This window comes from Ovis aries, chromosome 11, assembly GCF_016772045.2.
Source record: "Ovis aries strain OAR_USU_Benz2616 breed Rambouillet chromosome 11, ARS-UI_Ramb_v3.0, whole genome shotgun sequence".
Classification (NCBI taxonomy): Eukaryota; Metazoa; Chordata; class Mammalia; order Artiodactyla; family Bovidae; genus Ovis; species Ovis aries.
In genome coordinates, this window is record NC_056064.1 from 52,928,552 (window position 1) to 52,945,102 (window position 16,551).

The 16,551-nt window shown below is 46.9% G+C and overlaps 1 protein-coding gene across 13 annotated transcripts in view; it reads left to right on the forward strand.

Moving 5' to 3' along the window:
• CYTH1 (cytohesin 1) overlaps positions 1–16,551 on the forward strand; it is a 75,600-nt gene that overhangs the window by 23,367 nt on the left and 35,682 nt on the right. For 2 of the 13 annotated variants that reach the window (XM_042256268.2, XM_060395832.1), the window contains exon 1: positions 12,125–12,166. The exons of 6 other annotated variants lie outside the window; for them this stretch is intronic. Coding sequence is in view for 1 of the 7 variants with exons in the window: in XM_060395830.1 (XP_060251813.1) it covers positions 12,263–12,290 (28 nt within the window). In the remaining 6 variants the exon portion in view is untranslated. Of the gene's footprint in view, positions 1–12,124; positions 12,167–12,192; positions 13,079–14,319; positions 15,418–16,551 lie in introns of those variants that run through there. 5 more of the 13 variants (XM_060395830.1, XM_042256278.1, XM_042256273.1 and 2 more) reach the window with 3 other exon arrangements.

Genomic DNA, 16,551 nt, shown 5'->3' on the forward strand with positions numbered 1-16,551 from the left:
CAATCCACTAGTGAGATAATCATTTCCTTTTTTTTTTTAAAATTCCCCTTCTTTACAATCTTTCTGCCCTTTTCCTTGCCCCTTTTCATTGGCTAAAGCATTTGGGCCCATTTCTGCTGGGGCTTCCTGACTGAGACTGAGCTAGAAAACCCTCCAGCACAGTGCCGGTGCAGTTGCTGAGTATGGACCCCCTTCATTTCTTCCCCATCTTAAGGGAAAAGTTTCCAGCATTTCCCCACAACTATAACATTTGCTGTGAGTTGTGAATACCTTTTATCATGTTGAAAAAACAATTCGTCCTGTTTCTAGTTTGCCAAAAGATTTTTTTCAGTCATGGACGGCTGTTCAGTTCTTCTAGTACTTTCCTTGTAGGTACATGTGTGATATTGTTGTGACAGTATATTATACAACTAAGTCGTGAACTAGTCTAGCCCTGCCTTGTTTCACGTGATAACCACTATTGAGTTCTTGAAGTATGTTCTAAGTGTAAAACAAATCCAGGATTTTGAAACCTTAGTACAAAAAAAAAAAAAAGCAGAATATTTATTATATTGATTATATGTGGAAATGATAATGTTTTAGATATATTGGGTTAAGTAAAACTTATTATTAAGGTTATTTTTTACCATTTATATTTTAGTTGTTTACTGTGTAAGTAAGTAAGTGTAAATGAAAGTTGCTCAGTTGTGTCTGACTCTTTGCGACCCCATGGACTATAGAGTCCGTGGAATTCTCTAGGCCAGAATACTGGAGTAAGTAGCTGTTCCCTTCTCCAGGGGATCTTCTCAACCCAGGGATCGAACCCAGGTCTCCCACATTGCAGGCAGATTCTTTACCAGCTGAGCTACCAGGGAAGCCCCTGTTTACTGTGGCTGCTAGAAAATTTTATTTATTTTTTAATTTTTAAAAATTTTTTTTAGTTTTTTATTTTTTTTAATTTTAAAATCTTTAATTCTTACATTTTAAAATGCATATTTGCCTCATATGTTTTTTGAACAGCACTGGCTAGACACGCTGATCCAAATTTGCATCCAAATGTAGTTTATAGTAAAGAATCTGCCTGCAATTCAGGAGACCTGGGTTCGATTCCTGGGTTGGGAAGATCCCCTGGAGAAGGAAATGGCACCCCACTCCAGTACTCTTGCCTGGAAAATCCCATGGGCAGAGGAGCCTGGCGGGCTACAGTCCATGGGGCCCCAAAGAGTCAGACAGGACTGAGCGACTGACACACTAACACAAGGTGTGTAAGTGTTTACTAGGTGTCCTCATTATTGTAAGCACTATTACAGTAACCCAGTGAAGTGGGGAATTTTTTCCATGTCTTGGATGAGAAAACTAAAAGTCAAGGAGAGAGTAACAAAGTAGCTAGTGGGCAGCAGAGCCAGGACTGTAACCCAAGCGGCTGACTCCTGTGCCTGCACTGTCGGTCACTCCCTTTTAGGGGTCATATGACACTTTAGATCGCTGGGGAAAGGATGTGCTTTTCAGTGAACGGTGATAACAATTGATTACCCAGAAAATACTTAGATTCCCTTTGTCATTCTACACTTGAAAAATCAAAACAGAAGAACTCCAGATGGATTAGGCCAAAGTGTCGCTTATTTATGCATATACACTTTGACCTGTAACCCATCTGGAGTTCTTTGTTTTATTTTTCTAAGTATAAAATGACAAATACGAATACATGAATATATACATAATGCACATATATGTAATGAATATTACATATATTCATTAGAATATTTTTCTAATTTTATTGAGAAAGGAACACTACTTCCTAAGCAGGTCACAGAAACTTAGAATCTGTCATAAAAAAGCAATCAACAGACATGACATCGTATGAACAAACTTAGTATATATAAATGTATTATTTATATTCTTTTTTGTGTGACCAAAGCTTTCATAAAAAAGTAAAACAGGCAGTATAGTTGGAGAAAATATTTGCAGCACTTACAAGCAAAGATTGCTATCCAAAATATATGGAGAGCACGTGCAAACCGGGAAAAAGACAAACAGCAGTAGAAAAATAGGACAAAGGATATAAACAGTTCAGAGAAGAAACACAGACAGCCAATAATCCTGATAGACAGGGAAATGTAAACTACAACAACCAGCAGATTACCAGACTGTTAAAGAGCGTTGGTGAGATTGTGGACAAGTGGACGCTCTCGTAGTGTTCGGTGGGGGGCATTTTGTGCCAGATTTCAGAAGGCAGTTTGGTAATGTCTGTCCCAGTTTAAAATGTTTATAGAGTACATCCTATGCCCAGAGCTTGGTTTCTAAATACCATTCTCCATTAAAAGGGACCTGCGATCCTTGGGGAAATGGCTGATTCTGGGGCTGGGTAGGGAAAAATACAAAGTGAGCCTGCCTGGAAGGTCTTGTGATGGCAGGAAGTGAAGAAGTGCTCAGAGAATGATGGGGACAAGTTGGAAGACACAGGAGCCAACTTGAAGAAGCGCCTGGCTGCTGACCCCAAAATTAGGGATAATTTTGAGATAAAAGTGATGATAAAAGATGGCGAGGAACAGATACCCACATCCTCCCAGAGCATCTCCCAACAAGATTCTTAGGAATCACAGAGGGACAGACAGCCACAAAAACAGAAACCTGGTTGACTCACCTCTACCAGATGTTGAAGGTTTGCATCACTAGTGAAAGGCTGATCAACATCATGGTCCCTGATGTCCTGCATCAAGAACGCAGCCTCATTTTCTGTGTTGTGGTTTAGTCGCTTAGTCATGTCCAGCTCTTTTGCGACTCCATGGACTGTAGCCCACCAGGCTCCTCTGTCTGTGGGATTTCCCAGGCGAGAATACTGGAATGGGTTGCCATTTCCTTCTCCACATTTTCCGTGTAATTCTTGCCAAAAATACACAACCTCAGTTGCATCAGAAGAAAACTGCGGGCGAATCCAGATTGGGGAACATTCTACAAAGCAACCGAGCACTGCTCTGTGAAATGAAAAGGTTGCAACCCTGAGGCTGGGGGCCATCACGACCAGATGAATTGCAGCGGGGCATCCTGGGTTGGATCCTGGATGGAAGAAAAGAACCTTACTGAGAAAACCGAGGCGGTTCCAGTAGGGTTATCAGGTTGCCTGTTAGTATTGTGTTGATGAGATGGTAACCTGAGGGGAAGCTGGATAGAGGACACGTGGCAAGTCCATGTTTATGCAGTTTTTCTGCAGATCTAAAATGTTTCAAAAATAGATAAAAAACAATGTTGATTTCACATAGCTTGTGATGGCAGAGTATTGGAAACAGAGATTCACCAGTACAAAATCAAAGTATAGCATTAATGCAAATTTTACTGTGGGATGTACCAATTTAAAAGCTTGAGGTAGATTTATATGCCCTGACATAGGAAAATCTCTGTGGAAAAAAAAAAAAAACTTGCAGAAAAACATATATTAAATTTAACTTTGTGATATAGGCAGTAAAAAAAAAAAAGTACTTTTATTTTTGTATTTTACATGTTCTGCATCTTCCTCCCCACCCCCTTCTGTAATTTAAACACTGGGAGACAGTAAGTATGGTATTTTCTGTCTTCACTGAGATCATCCTCTTGTATGTTAGGAAAACTCAGAATGGTTATTTGATATTTATGCTGTATTTTATAAGCGGTTCTTTGATAAAAATACAAAGACCTAAACTCAGCCCTCAGGAAAAGTTTCTTGTTGGTTTATATTTGTGTTTCTTAAACTAACCTCAGTGGAGAGGGGCTGTCTTTTAGGCAGTCTCAGAGTTCAGGGAATTCACAGTTGATGACTTCTTCGCTGGGGGTGTCTGGTCCCTGTGCCCCGAGCGTGTGTCCGTCGGACTGAGGGAGCACTTTGCCCTGGGAGGGCCCCCTGGGCTTGGTGTTGGCACCATGGTTACGTGGCTCCTCAGCTCTCCCGTGTCTTCAGTGTCCTTCATCGTGGAAGGGGAATGGTGGTGGTTGGGGTGCTGCCTGGCCTCCTGCAGGTTGTTTTGATGCCCAAGAAATTCTGTTTTTCTGTGAATGTATCTCTGTGTCTCTTTGGAAGCTGATGCAGCTTTGGAAAGTTACCTGAGGGTTTGTTCAGTGGAGGGAAGTTAAGTTTGGGGCCCGTAGTCTTGGAAGGATGAATGATCACTATGTGAATGACATAAATGCAGGTAGGTCTCTGAGGGTGGAGGGGCTCTGTTGCGGTGACACCAGACATGGGGGGAGACAGGCAGGACCACGTCTTGAAGGACCTCTTGTGCTGGGCGGTTCTATATCTAAAATGCCCTTTCTCTCCCAGACAGTGCCCACTCACCCATAAAGGTCACCTCTACTTTTGTCTTCAAGATTGTGACCCCAAGGCAGTATTTGAATCACCTGATCTCCTCCTAAATGCCAGATATTGCCACTAAGATTGTGGATTTTCTCAAAAGTCACTCTTCTTTTTTGGACTGCTCATGGCCCCATTCTTCCTGCTGCCCCCAGGGACTGATTTTTGGTGTTCTTTCTCCAAGAGCTTGGAGCCCCTGACCCTCACATCCTAGTCCTGAGCAGCCCAGGTGGTGGTTTCAGGTGACCTCTGCCACCACCCAGGGCTAGCATGGCACTCAGCACAGTTCAAACTGAACCACACAGTAGAGACCCAAGTCTTTTTTGAGGGAATGCGGAGTACTCAGCCTTGAATGCTCCTTGGAAGGACTGATGGTGAAGCTGAAGCTCCAGTACTTTGGCCACCTAATGTGAACAAGCTGACTCACTGGCAGAAACCTTGATGCCGGGAAAGATTGAAGGCGAAAGGTGAAGAGGGGGGCAGAGGATGAATGGTTGGATAGCATCACTGACTCAGTGGGCGTGAACTTGGGCAAACTCTGGGAAATATTGAGGGACAGGGAGGAGGCCTGGCACGCTGAGTCCATGGGGTTGCAAGGAGTCAGACACAACTTAGTGACTGAACAACAGCAACTTAGCACTTACGTTTTTCAAATAACGAGCACCAGCTTTGTGAGCACCAGCTAGAACATGGGGGCAGACCCTCAGGTTACCAGGGGATGAGACTTCTCCTAAGGACGCAGGAAGTGGGAGGTTCAGCCACCACAGTGGCTCTGGGTCCCCGAGCTCAGGTCTGTTCATGGGGAGACAGCCTTGGGCATCTAGTCACGCACGCAGTGCCTGGTCAATTTCATTAGTCCCTGTGGTGGGGACAGGAAGCAGGAGGCTCACTGCAGAATGCACCTCACACACTGTGGAATTTTGGACCCGAAAAGCCTGTGTCCGGTGTTTTTGTTTTGGCTTGGGGGAGTCACAGAGGTTCAGATTTCACCTCTGTGATGCCTGTTCTGACCACCACGGTTAGTACTTTTTGGGGGGGCTATGTTGGGCCTGTGTTGCTGCGCGGGCTTTTGTCTGGTTGCAGTGAGTGGGGTGCTGCTCCTTGTTGCAGTGCGAGGGTGGCTTCTTGCAGGGGCTTCTCGTGTTGCAGGGCACAGCTTCTATGGTGCCTGGGCTTCAGTAGCTGCAGTGCCTGGGCTCAGCAGTAGCAGTTCCCGGGCTCTAGAGCCCAGGCTTCGTAATTGTGGCAGATGGGCTTAGTTGCGCCGCAGCATGTGGGATCTTCCCAAATCAGGGATGGAACCCGTGTCCCCTGCATTGGCAGGTGGATTCTTTACCACTGAGCCACCAGGGAAGCCCCGTGTTTAGTACTTTAATAATTCCTGCACTCTACGCACACACTCCTGGATCCTTCTTTCCCCCATAGCACCTGCTACTTTCCAGCGTGCTAGTTAATTTATTATTTATTGTGAATATTGTTTATTGTCTGTGTCTGCCTGTATAACGTAAATTCCCATTGGCCATCACCTATTCCCATAAATTAATCACAGTGGCAAGCCAATTTTCATATAACAAAAACCTTTCAGGAAATGAGAACAGTGGAATATCACCAGAGCACGCCCTACATACTAGGTAGAACATGACTTTCTTCTGTATACATTCAAAAGGTAATGTATTTGCAAAAAGGGCTAATTGTAAACCTTTTAACAATCTTATCATAACCAGCAGAGGGCAGCACAGTTTGAATTTATCACATCTAGTAATTTTGACTTTATTTTAAAGGACACTTAAAACTAACAACTGCTTTCAGATGTAGTTCAATGTTTATCTCAACAACAAGTTTAATTTTTTTTTTTTTTTTTTTTTTTTTGCTGCACCGTGAGGCATGTGGGATCTTAGTTCCCCAACCAGAGGTCAAACCCATCCCTTGTGCAGTAGAAGCACGCAGACCCCTAACCACTGGACCGCCAGGGAATTCCTCAGCATCAGATATAGTATTCTGCTTTCCCATTTGTGAGCCATGCTACTGCTTTTCTGTCTTTGTGGAGGAAGACGTTTCTGTTTAACATCACGAATAGGTCAAGCCCATGTTTTCTGAAGCACACAGGACCGCGTTTCTGAGTGTGATGGTGACGACGGGTTTGAGTCCTGTGGGGCGTCATTCCATCACCACTGGGGGGCGCTAATCACTTAGCTGAGCTTCTCTCAGGGACGAGGCTGCCCTCACCCGCTCCTGGAGGACTGGATCCAGGTGCAGATCCCCCAGCACGCGGTCCTCACTGAGCACCTGGTGATGTGTCGACCCCCTTCTCAAGGGAAACCGATAGAAACTCAAAACCACATGGGTTCCCCCCGCCCCCCCGTGCCGAGTTTATGGCGTTCTATGGCATTTTTCTTCACATGCAAATTAAGATCAGACTCTGAAGAATTACACCTTTCTCTTTTTTTTTCTTGCAAAAGTTAATGACTTCTTGGAAAAAATTGAAATTCAGATTGTGTAAGTAAGACAAAGGGAAGGACATGGTTTAGGGCTTTTGAAAAACATCTAATTGATTTTTACTGTTGATGATAAAACTGCTAAAAATTCGGCCTTACAAAGTGTGGGCAGGTAACAGTGGTGAGGTGCAAGTTCAGTGAGCACCCAGGAGCTTTTTATTTGCGCTCTCTGCGACACATGCCTAGTAAATCCTTTGCTCTCAAGCCCTTTTGTTTTTGTACTTTGCTGATTCGGTGCTGCTCACGTGTGTGAGAAACAGTACGAATCCATATGTTCAGGTAACCCCAGAAGAAGAAAGACAGTGAAGTCGCCCAGTTGTGTCCAGCTCTTTGCGACCCCATGGACTGTTTAGCCTGCCAGGCTCCTTCATCCGTGGGATTTTCTAGGCAAGAATACTGGAGTGGGTTGTCATTTCCTTCTCCAGGGGATCTTCCCGACGCAGGGATCAAACCCAGGTCTCCTGCACTGCGGGTGGACGCTTCACTGTCTGAGCCACCACGGAAGCCCAAGAAGCAGAGTGACTTTCAAAAGAGCCTTGCAGTGTTTCTAGGCAGCTGTGGGCTTCTCTCTGTAGAAGGCTGAGGTCTTTGTCACTTTCCACGTCACCTTACAGTTCCACTTCTGTGGGTGTTTGGACGCTTGCATGATTGTGTTCTCTAAGCCCTTCCTATTGGCAGTTTATCAGGAAAGATCTAAGCTGCAAAGAAAGAGGTCATCATGAAACAAAATGACATATCTTCAAATCTCAGAAATTCCTTGGAGATTGGAGATATGGAATGACGCTAGAAACCGGAGGGTGGGTCTGAAGTCATGACAGGCAGTTAAGACACCCAGTTCTTTTCCGTCTCCTGCAGCAAGGCGATTTCTCTTTCCCTTTGGTAAAACATGGAGATCAGGCTGTAAGGGCACTGAGTGGAAGTCTGTGTACTTAGGAGCTCCTTTCCCTTTTTCTGTCTCTGCTTACCTGCCCAGTTGCTGCTGGCCAGCTTTATTGGAGATCGTGTCTTTAGATCACTGCTCAAGACAAGAACCTACAGAGCCCTACATGTGGGGTCTGTACATGTTAATTGCTTTATTATTTTACAAAGACACTCACCACTCAACAGGCCATAGCTACTACACAGAGTTTTTAATCAGATTGTCAGTGCCTCTCTCTTAAATATGAAGAAATAGCTTCTGTTTACTAGACATTTAAGGAAAATCCCTGAACATGAATAGAACAAAGTAAACAGAAGAAAAGAAATTAGAGGAAACAGGTCATGGAAGATATAGAAGAAAACTTTAAGACTGTATACTTAAGAGTCTCAGAAATTATATTAGTGAAATAAGAATAGGATGCTATCAAAAAGATACATTCAGAGATTAAGAGTGAGATTAAAAATTAAAGAAATAGGCTTCCCAGATGGCTCAGTGGTAAAGAATCTGCCTGCAATGCAGGAGACGCAGATTCAGTCCCTGGGTCCAGAAGATCCCCTGGAGAAGGAAATGGTAACCCGCTCCAGTATTTTTGCCTGGAGAATCCCATGGACAGTGAAGCCTGGCAGGCTATAGTCCAGAGAGTGGCAAAGAGTCTAACAGGACTTTGCGACCAAACAACAAATACCAGAAATAGAACATTCAAATAGAAAGATTGGAAGATAAAGCAGAGAATTGTCTTAGCTCAGGCTGTTGTGACAAAGTAGCACAGATGGGTGGCTTAAAGAACAGATGTTTGTTTCTCACAGTTGTAGAGGCTAAAAGTCTACGATTTCAGTGCTGGCTGGATTGGGTTCTTGGTCAGGGCCTCCTTCCTAGTTTATGGACAGCTATACTCCTGCCGTGTCCTCACAAGGCAGAGAGAGCTAGCTAACTCTCTGGCCTCTTCGTATAAGGGCGCTAATCCCATTCAGGTCACTCCACCCTCATGACCTGATCACCTCCCAGAGGCTCCATTTCCAAATACCATCACCTTGTGCATGAGGGGACACAAACATTTGGTCCATTGAAAGATTATTTCCTAGAAAGCAGCTCAAAAATAAGAGGAAAAGTAGGAGTGAATAGGTAAGAATAATTAAAGGATCCACAAGACAGGTCCAGTTGCTAATAAAAATGTCCAGAAACAAGAACTGGGGGGAAAAAAGGACAGAAATTTAATTATCAGAGTCTAAGATTTCAGGCGTATGTTCTACCCGATGGCTAACATAACATGAAATTCCCTAGCACTCTGCATAGAGAGAAGTTCCTGAAAGCTTCTTGAGAGGGGAAAGAGATGACAAAAGTTTGGGCATCAGAATGGCACCACTGCCACCAGCAGCACCAGAAGAGGGAACAGCAAGAGGGGTGCCTCCACGGTGCGGAGGGAATAAAGCTTCACTCAGAGTGCCACACCCAGCAAAGCGTCAGGTGTAAGAGAAGAGACACGCAAAATTCGCAGCCCCGGTGATGAAAGCCGGATGCTTCACAGCCCCTCTCTGTTGTGAGAGGATGTGCTCCACCAAAATGAGGGTTTAATTCCAAGAAAGAAAAAGACAACATTGTATCAGAGACTCAGGAGCAGTGATGGGAAGCAGCAGAGGGAGTGCACAGGGTGGTCTCCAGAACTTGGGCCTCAGAACCACAAGACTAGGCTGAGCGGAAGTGTGGAGGTTTCTGGAGGCTGTCTCAGAAGATAGACCGCTGCACAGTTTTGACCATATTGACGGCTTCATAGCATGGTAGAGAGTTTGGCAGTGAGCAGAGAGAAACAAAAAGGACACTTAATGCCGTCATGTGGTTATTTTAATCACAGTACATTAAGTAGCTAGGTTTTGAGCAGTATTTATGGGAATGCTAAATACTGATTTTACCAAAAATGTTTGCATAGTTATACAAAGGGGGTGTGTGCGTGTGTGCAAGGGGTGTGTGTGCACAAGGGGTGTATGTGCGTGTGTGCAAGGGGGTGTGCATGTGCAAGGGGTGTGTGTGTGCAAGAGTGTGTGCATGTGCAAGGGGTGTGTGTGCATGCACGTGGCTGAGGTGTGGCCGCAGAAGCCGAGATTTCATCTTCCGTGGCAGGCAGTTGATGTCTAGAGTTGAAAACTCGAGAACAAGTGGTGTAACTAGTTATTTCGCAAAAGGGAGGTGATGAGCAAAAGTAGCCGAGAGACCTACATCTGTGGAGCGTGATTTTAGGTGTGGGGGGAGGAAGGGTAGGAAACTGGTTTTCTGTTTTAAACCGTAGATACTACTTGCTTCCCTGGTGGCTCAGATGGTAAAACGTCTGTCTGCAGTGCAGGAGACCAGGGTTCAATCCCTGGGTTGGGAAGATCCCCTGGAGAAGGAAATGGCAACCCACTCCAGTACTCTTGCCTGGAAAATTGCATGGAGTGAGGAGCCTGGTAGGCTACAGTCCATGGGGTCACAAAGAGTCGGACACGACTGAGCGACTTCACTTCACTTCACTACTTGCTTTATGTGATGTGTGTGTCTTTTGCTTAGAGAACAAACCAGGCATGGTGGTGAAAGACGAGCCCAGAGAGGCACAGGGTCCCAGGAGGAGGGTCTTGACACCGTGGTGATTATGGGGCTGAGGACGTCAGGGCTGGCTTCCTGGCCTTGGGGGCTGTGTGGTCCGTTTGGTCAGTGAGGGTTTGTGCTCTCCCAGCTCCACTCTACGCTCTCCCCAGCCCTCGGGCCCTTTAGATTGTCCAGGAGGCTGGTGGGCTGGGGGACATTCCCCACCAGCCAGCTGGGGTCAGGGGTCCCCTCCACTCCGCCGTCCGGCAGGCCTGGCCTGGTCAGGGCCGCCCCCTTGCACTGGCCCTGGGGCTGCTTCTCTCCCTGTGGTTTCCCCAGACCCTGCCCTCACTTTTCTAGACGGCCCTCTCTTCTGTCCACACTCCCACTCTGAGTGTGTGTCTGTCTCCTTGGGATTGCGACTGATGTGGGTGTTAGGCTGAGGAAAAGACTTTCCCCAGAACATTATGGGAATATTCAGGGAAGCTTTCTTTCAGGTTACATCCTGATAAACACATCATAAGTTGAAAATGTCATAGGTCAGCATGTATGTAATATACCCAAACTGAACAGCACAGCTTAGCACAGCCGACCTTAGTGTGCTCAGAACAGGCCAGATCACCTGACACACAGCCTGTGTCGACTGTCTGCTGGAACGACTGAGCGCTGTACTGACACAGTGAGAGGAAACAACAGTTTTCTGCGTCCAGGGTGGCTGTAAGAGTGTCGGTGGTTCCCCTTCACGACAGTGTGCTGACCGGGGGCTGTGCACGCTGCCACTGCCCAGCAACACAGGAGCAGTTCGGACCACGTATGCTGACCCAGAAAAGAGCAACATTCAGAGTGTAGTTTCTACTGACTGTGTGTCACTTTCACGCCATAATACAATCGAAAAGTGGTGAGTCAACCGTTGTGAGACTTGGCGGACAGTCCCGTGGTCTGGGGCCCGTGCCCCCGCTGCACGGGCACAGGCTTGATCCCTGGCTGGGGAACTAAGGTCCCTCATGCCCCACAGAACAGCCACAAAAAAAGTCAATCATCGAAAGTCAGGGCCTATCTGTGTACTTATCTCTTGAAGTGAATATATTTTAAGAGAAGGATAAATATATTTCATATATTATATAGTATATGTGGTTATTATATGTAGTAAATATGGCAGCTGTAATGAGAGATATAGATGTTGATATATATAAAGAGTTAAATATGTAAGAGAGAATGAGAATATAATATAGAAAACAAAAATCTGGGTGAATATTAAGAATATATACTGAAATGTCATTAGTGGTTATCCCTGAGTGATAGGATTAAGGCCCCCCCCAATCTAATTTTAACAATAAACATGTCATGAATATATTAAGAATATGCAGAAAAGAATAGTTTGGTGCAATATGTTAGAACATAGGATGGGGATGAAATTGAACTTAAATGGGAATGATGCCCTTAGTTGTTTTGGGTTTTTTTTACCTCTAAAATCTGCCTCCTATTTTTATCTTGTGACCTCACCACATACTATAATGATTATGATCTCTTAGTCATGCTCTTGGGAAATGCGCTGTTATCTCACTGTGAGACAACGCGGTGTTTTTAAGTGATTTTGTTCTAAGAAAGTACTTGGGAAGTGAAGAGAGAAACACCAGCTCTGTGTATTGCTTTGGATGAGTCTGAAAGCAGAAGTGCCACTGTTGCTCACTGGACTTCAGCCTCAGACTGCTTCCAGGGAGGAGGTGGTTAACCTCTGGGGAGCTCCTTGAGCTTGACTTCAGGAACTGGGTGGTGGCCGTGACCTGGGAGTGACGCTTCTGTGGATGGAGGCTGATTGGTCCAGGAGCGCAGCCAGGGAGTCCCCGGCAGTCCAGGAAGCAGCTCTGAGCTGTCCCAGTGTTGGACGGCCCACAGGTATTCCCGCCCCACCCGGCCTCCCAGGAGTTACTCTGAGCTCTCTTTTGAAGTACAAACCCCAGCAGCCTTCAGGGTCCTGCTGTGACAGAAAAGATGGTCCTTAAAACCGAAGAAGAGGATGGTGAGTCCCAGTCCTGGTCTGGGTGTGTGGGGTGAGGTTTAGGTATCTGCTTTGATCAACATGTGACGACATGTGTTGTGTGATGACAGTTTCACAGCCCCTTGAGAAGTACCAACTGAAAGGCTCTTGCTTGTGTGTGTGTGTGAGAGAGAGAGAGAGAGAGAGAGAGAGAGTGTGTGTTTTTAAACTGAAAGTGTCCCCCAGCCCCCACCCCCACTCTGTCTCTTGCTGGGGATCCGCCCTGGGTGCGTCTTGGTGGCGTTTGCCCTCCTACTTGGCGATGGTGTCTGACTTCCTGAGTCTGAATAACAGTCTTAGAAGCGGTAAAAGTTGCGTGTACACCAGTGTGACACTAAAAAAGGAAAGATGTTAGAGACCAGGTTTGAAAGTACTTGATGAATAATAACCGTGAGGTTCAGGATGAATAATAACTTTTTATTAAATAAAAATGTAACAGAGGGACTTCGTAGCTGTTTGATCTTCCTCTTTTGGTATTAGGTTAAGGACTGAAGCCTTGCAGGGTCTGGGGAACTTCCTTTGTCTTCTCCACACCCACACTGTATGACAGTGACGCTAAGAGTAAAGGGGTGAAAAGTTCTGTGGATTCTAAATCCCAGAAGCTTTTGCAGAAGAACTGGTTTTAAAGCACCCTAGGCCAGGGCTCTCAAATGGCTTGAAGTTCTGTGTGTGGATCTGTGTATGTTTTATTGTGATACTTTCACCGGAGAGCCATGTGATTTTTGTTTTGTTTTTGATTTGTTTTTGACCTGTACACACTGCTGCTGCTGGTAAGTCGCTTCATTCGTGTCCGACTCTGTGTGACCCCATAGATGGTTTTGCTTATTTATTTATGGCTGCCCTTCGTCTTCGTTGCTGTACGTGGGCTTTCTCTAGTTGCAGCAAGCGGGGGCTGCGCTCTAGTATCGGTGCACGGGCGTCTCCTCGAGGTGGCTGCTCCTGCTGTGGAGCACAGGCTCTATGCGTGCAGGCTTCGGTTGTTGCAGCACGCAGGCTCGGTAGCTGTGACGTGCTGGCTCTAGGGTGCACGGTCTTCAGTAGTTGCGATACAGGGGCTCATTAGTTGGGGCTGGAGGGCCCTAGAGCATGCAGGCTTCGATAGTTGTGCATGGGCTGAGATGCTCAGCAGCATGTGGAATCTCCCCACACCAGGGATTGAATGCAGGCTTCCTGCACTGTCAGGCAGATTCTTACTCACTTGTGCCGCCAGGAGAGTCCCAGGTGGCCATGTTTTAGTGCCTTTAAGACAAAAAGCAAAATATATACTGGTTTGTAGCTGGTATTGGATGATATGAATGAATATTAAGCTGTTTTTAAAAATGGATTTTGTGAAAGTGATAATAAACTTTAGGGGTCCTTTTTATCTTTTTCTTTATCTGGTTCACTGTAAAATGTATTTGAAGTTTCATCTTCATGTCAGGCAGTATTGTGGACCATACCCCGCAGGTGGCTCGGAAAGCTGTACTGTGTGTGAAAGCCTATGGAAGAGAGGGGCGTTTGGTGTTGACGACACCCAGCATGTGAGGAGGGGGTGATGAAGCGGCTCTCCGTCAGGGCTGAGCTGCCCCCGTGGGGGCTTTCGTATCTGAGAGGTGTGTCCACAGTAGCCAAGGTCTCTAGCTCGAAAGGGGACCCTTGTGAGAGGGGAGGAGGACTCTGGTGGATGATGCTGGGGTGGTCAGGGTGCACTGGCCCTGCCTGGGCAGAGGGTGACCACTGCTCACTGAGCTGGTTCTTCCCTCTTACTTGCCGCTGCTCCTTCTTGGTGGCCTGGCTTCAGACTCCCTGAGGTGGTGCCAGCAGTCACTTTAAAGTCAAAATCAAGGGGTTCCATGCCGTCAGCTTCTGGCCATCCTAGAGGTTTTAACATTCAACATTAACTGCTCAGTGTGTGTGCCCTTGATTCATGGGTGGGAGTGGGGCTAGGGCATTTAGAAATCAATTTTTAGAGATAGGATTAACAGGCAACTTTTGTTTGAAAAAGTAGTCTTCAGAATGGGTGGTTCTCCATTTCCCTCAGCCGCCCCCCCTCCCCGGGAATGTTTCATCTTGTTGTCTGAGACATTGGGGGCGCAGTGTTGCTAAGATAGTTGCCCCTAGATACTGAGATGAGATGACAGAAATGGCATTGGACACATGTGAAAGTGAAGGGAGCAAATGGGCTTTCGCAGGCCGGTCCCCAGCATCCCGGGAGGCGGGTGAAGGGTCAGCGTGTGCTTCTCACACAGCTGCATTGGTTAGATTGTCACCCAAAGGGCCACCCAACACGGGAACGAAGGTTTAAAAAATGTCTCTAAAGAAGTCAGATCTTACCTGCTGCATGAGAGTCTGCAGTCCTTCAGTTACAGACATGGCTTTGCCTCTGTCCTTCCCTGTTACTTAGGCTCATCAGGTTCCATTCTAGTTACGCAGGTGCGTGTAAGTGAGACTTAACCAGTGTCCAGTTATGCACACTTGTGTGAGGATAGTGTCCAGGTATGCAGGTGTGTGAGACTTAACCATTACACTGAATTGAGCACTGTTTTCTTAGCCACCTGAGGCTGTTTTTAGCTGTCACCTTTTGAATGTTTGACCCCCCCCTTGGTTTGCCTTTGAACCTTCTCGCAGGACTGGGATCCCAGCTCCCTGCTGAGGGGACACGGGACCCTTGCTGGCACAGCTCAGGCTCTCTGTCAGGTGCCCTGGGCCCCGAGCAGAGCTGTGTTCACTGTCCGCAGGCACTCAGCCACCCCGGCCTCGTCCCTTTGCGTGATCTGTGCATCCACATTCTCTCTGCATCTGCGTTGGTCCCCAAGTCCAGGCTCCGAGGCTCGTCCGAGTCCTGAGCAGACTGGCCGAGTCCTGAGCAGACTGGCCAAGGTGGCTGCCTGTGCCGCTGCCGAGGGCTCGCCCGCCTCCCCTGCTGGGAGCCCCTGCTGAGCTCTTTAAATCCCCGCCCCGGCGCTGGCTGGCACCTGCAGATGCGCAGTGAGTGCTGAGCTGACGTGGCGCGATTATTCCGGGGAGAGAAAAGAAAGAGCTGACGGCTCAGCCAGAGCGTTTGAGTTGGACTTGGTCTGTTCCTGGATTATTTATACTCCCTGAATCTTACCTCATCTCTAAACTGGAGGTAACACCGCATACATAGTTCATTGTCAGGAAGTGTGCAAAGTTCACAGTTGGGCTTTGTCGTCAAGTTCAAATAATGAAATGAAAAAAGATTTTAGACTGTGGATCTTATATGTGTATAAGTTAGTGTTATTTGTAGGAAAATATACTGACTGGCATGTGATTAAGTAGAGCATCTCTCCCTCAGGACACTGGATTTTCAGTTTGCATCTGAGATACTCTGTCTGGTGGTGACTTACCCCGTGTCCCATCCTCTCGATGTGGTCCTTGCCATTGCTCCAGCCTCACAGTGGGCAGGTTGCTGAGGCTGAGGGGGGTTTTAGTCCGGAAAGCAGAGGTGCTGTAAGTGCTCATCCCATAGATACGCCCTTCTTCACGGGTGAGTTTGTATTTTGCGGAACCAAAAATGGTTACATCTTTATTTTTAAGCAAGAGCTCTTGGCATTGTACAAAGCACACATCTCAGCAGACCTGCATCACCATCTGCCAGGACCAGTTTTGAGGGGGCCTCTCTCTGGGCTGGATTTCATAGGCTCTGGTCTGAATTTCTTTGGCTCTAGTCTCAATTTCATAGGCTGTCTGTGGAGCACGCCGGTGTGAGTGCCTGCAGCGCTGAACAGAGGGTCAGGACTGCCCTTTCTTCTTGATGAAGGAGGTTGAAGAAATGAGGCTCAGGTTCTGCTCTGAAAAGAGTGAACCTTTATCTGTCACGTGAGGCTTTCCACAGCCTCCCAAGTTCTCTTTGCTGTGGAACATAAAAGCATAGGGCTGGCTGTCGGTGGTCAGGACCCAGCATCCAGGAGGCAGGTGAGGGTGGAGGGCAGCAGGTGGAGTTGTCTGAGGAGCCAGCATTGTGGAAAGAACAGGCAGGGAGTGTGGTCTTGGCAGGACGCAGGACTGGGGCTTTAGCATCCTCCAGCCTGTAGAGTGGGCCGCGGAGCCGAGGGCAAGGGAGGTGCGGTAGATACGGACAGGAGGCGTCAGGACCTTGCCACCCAGCCCTCTCTGTGGCTCTGGAAGATTCGCTGAGTGTGTTGGTGGTGGTGATGGGGAGGGGCTGACTGGACCTACATACAGTTTGCTGTTGGTTACCTTAGAAGTGGAGGGCTAGATCTTCTGCACATTTATGTAGTAT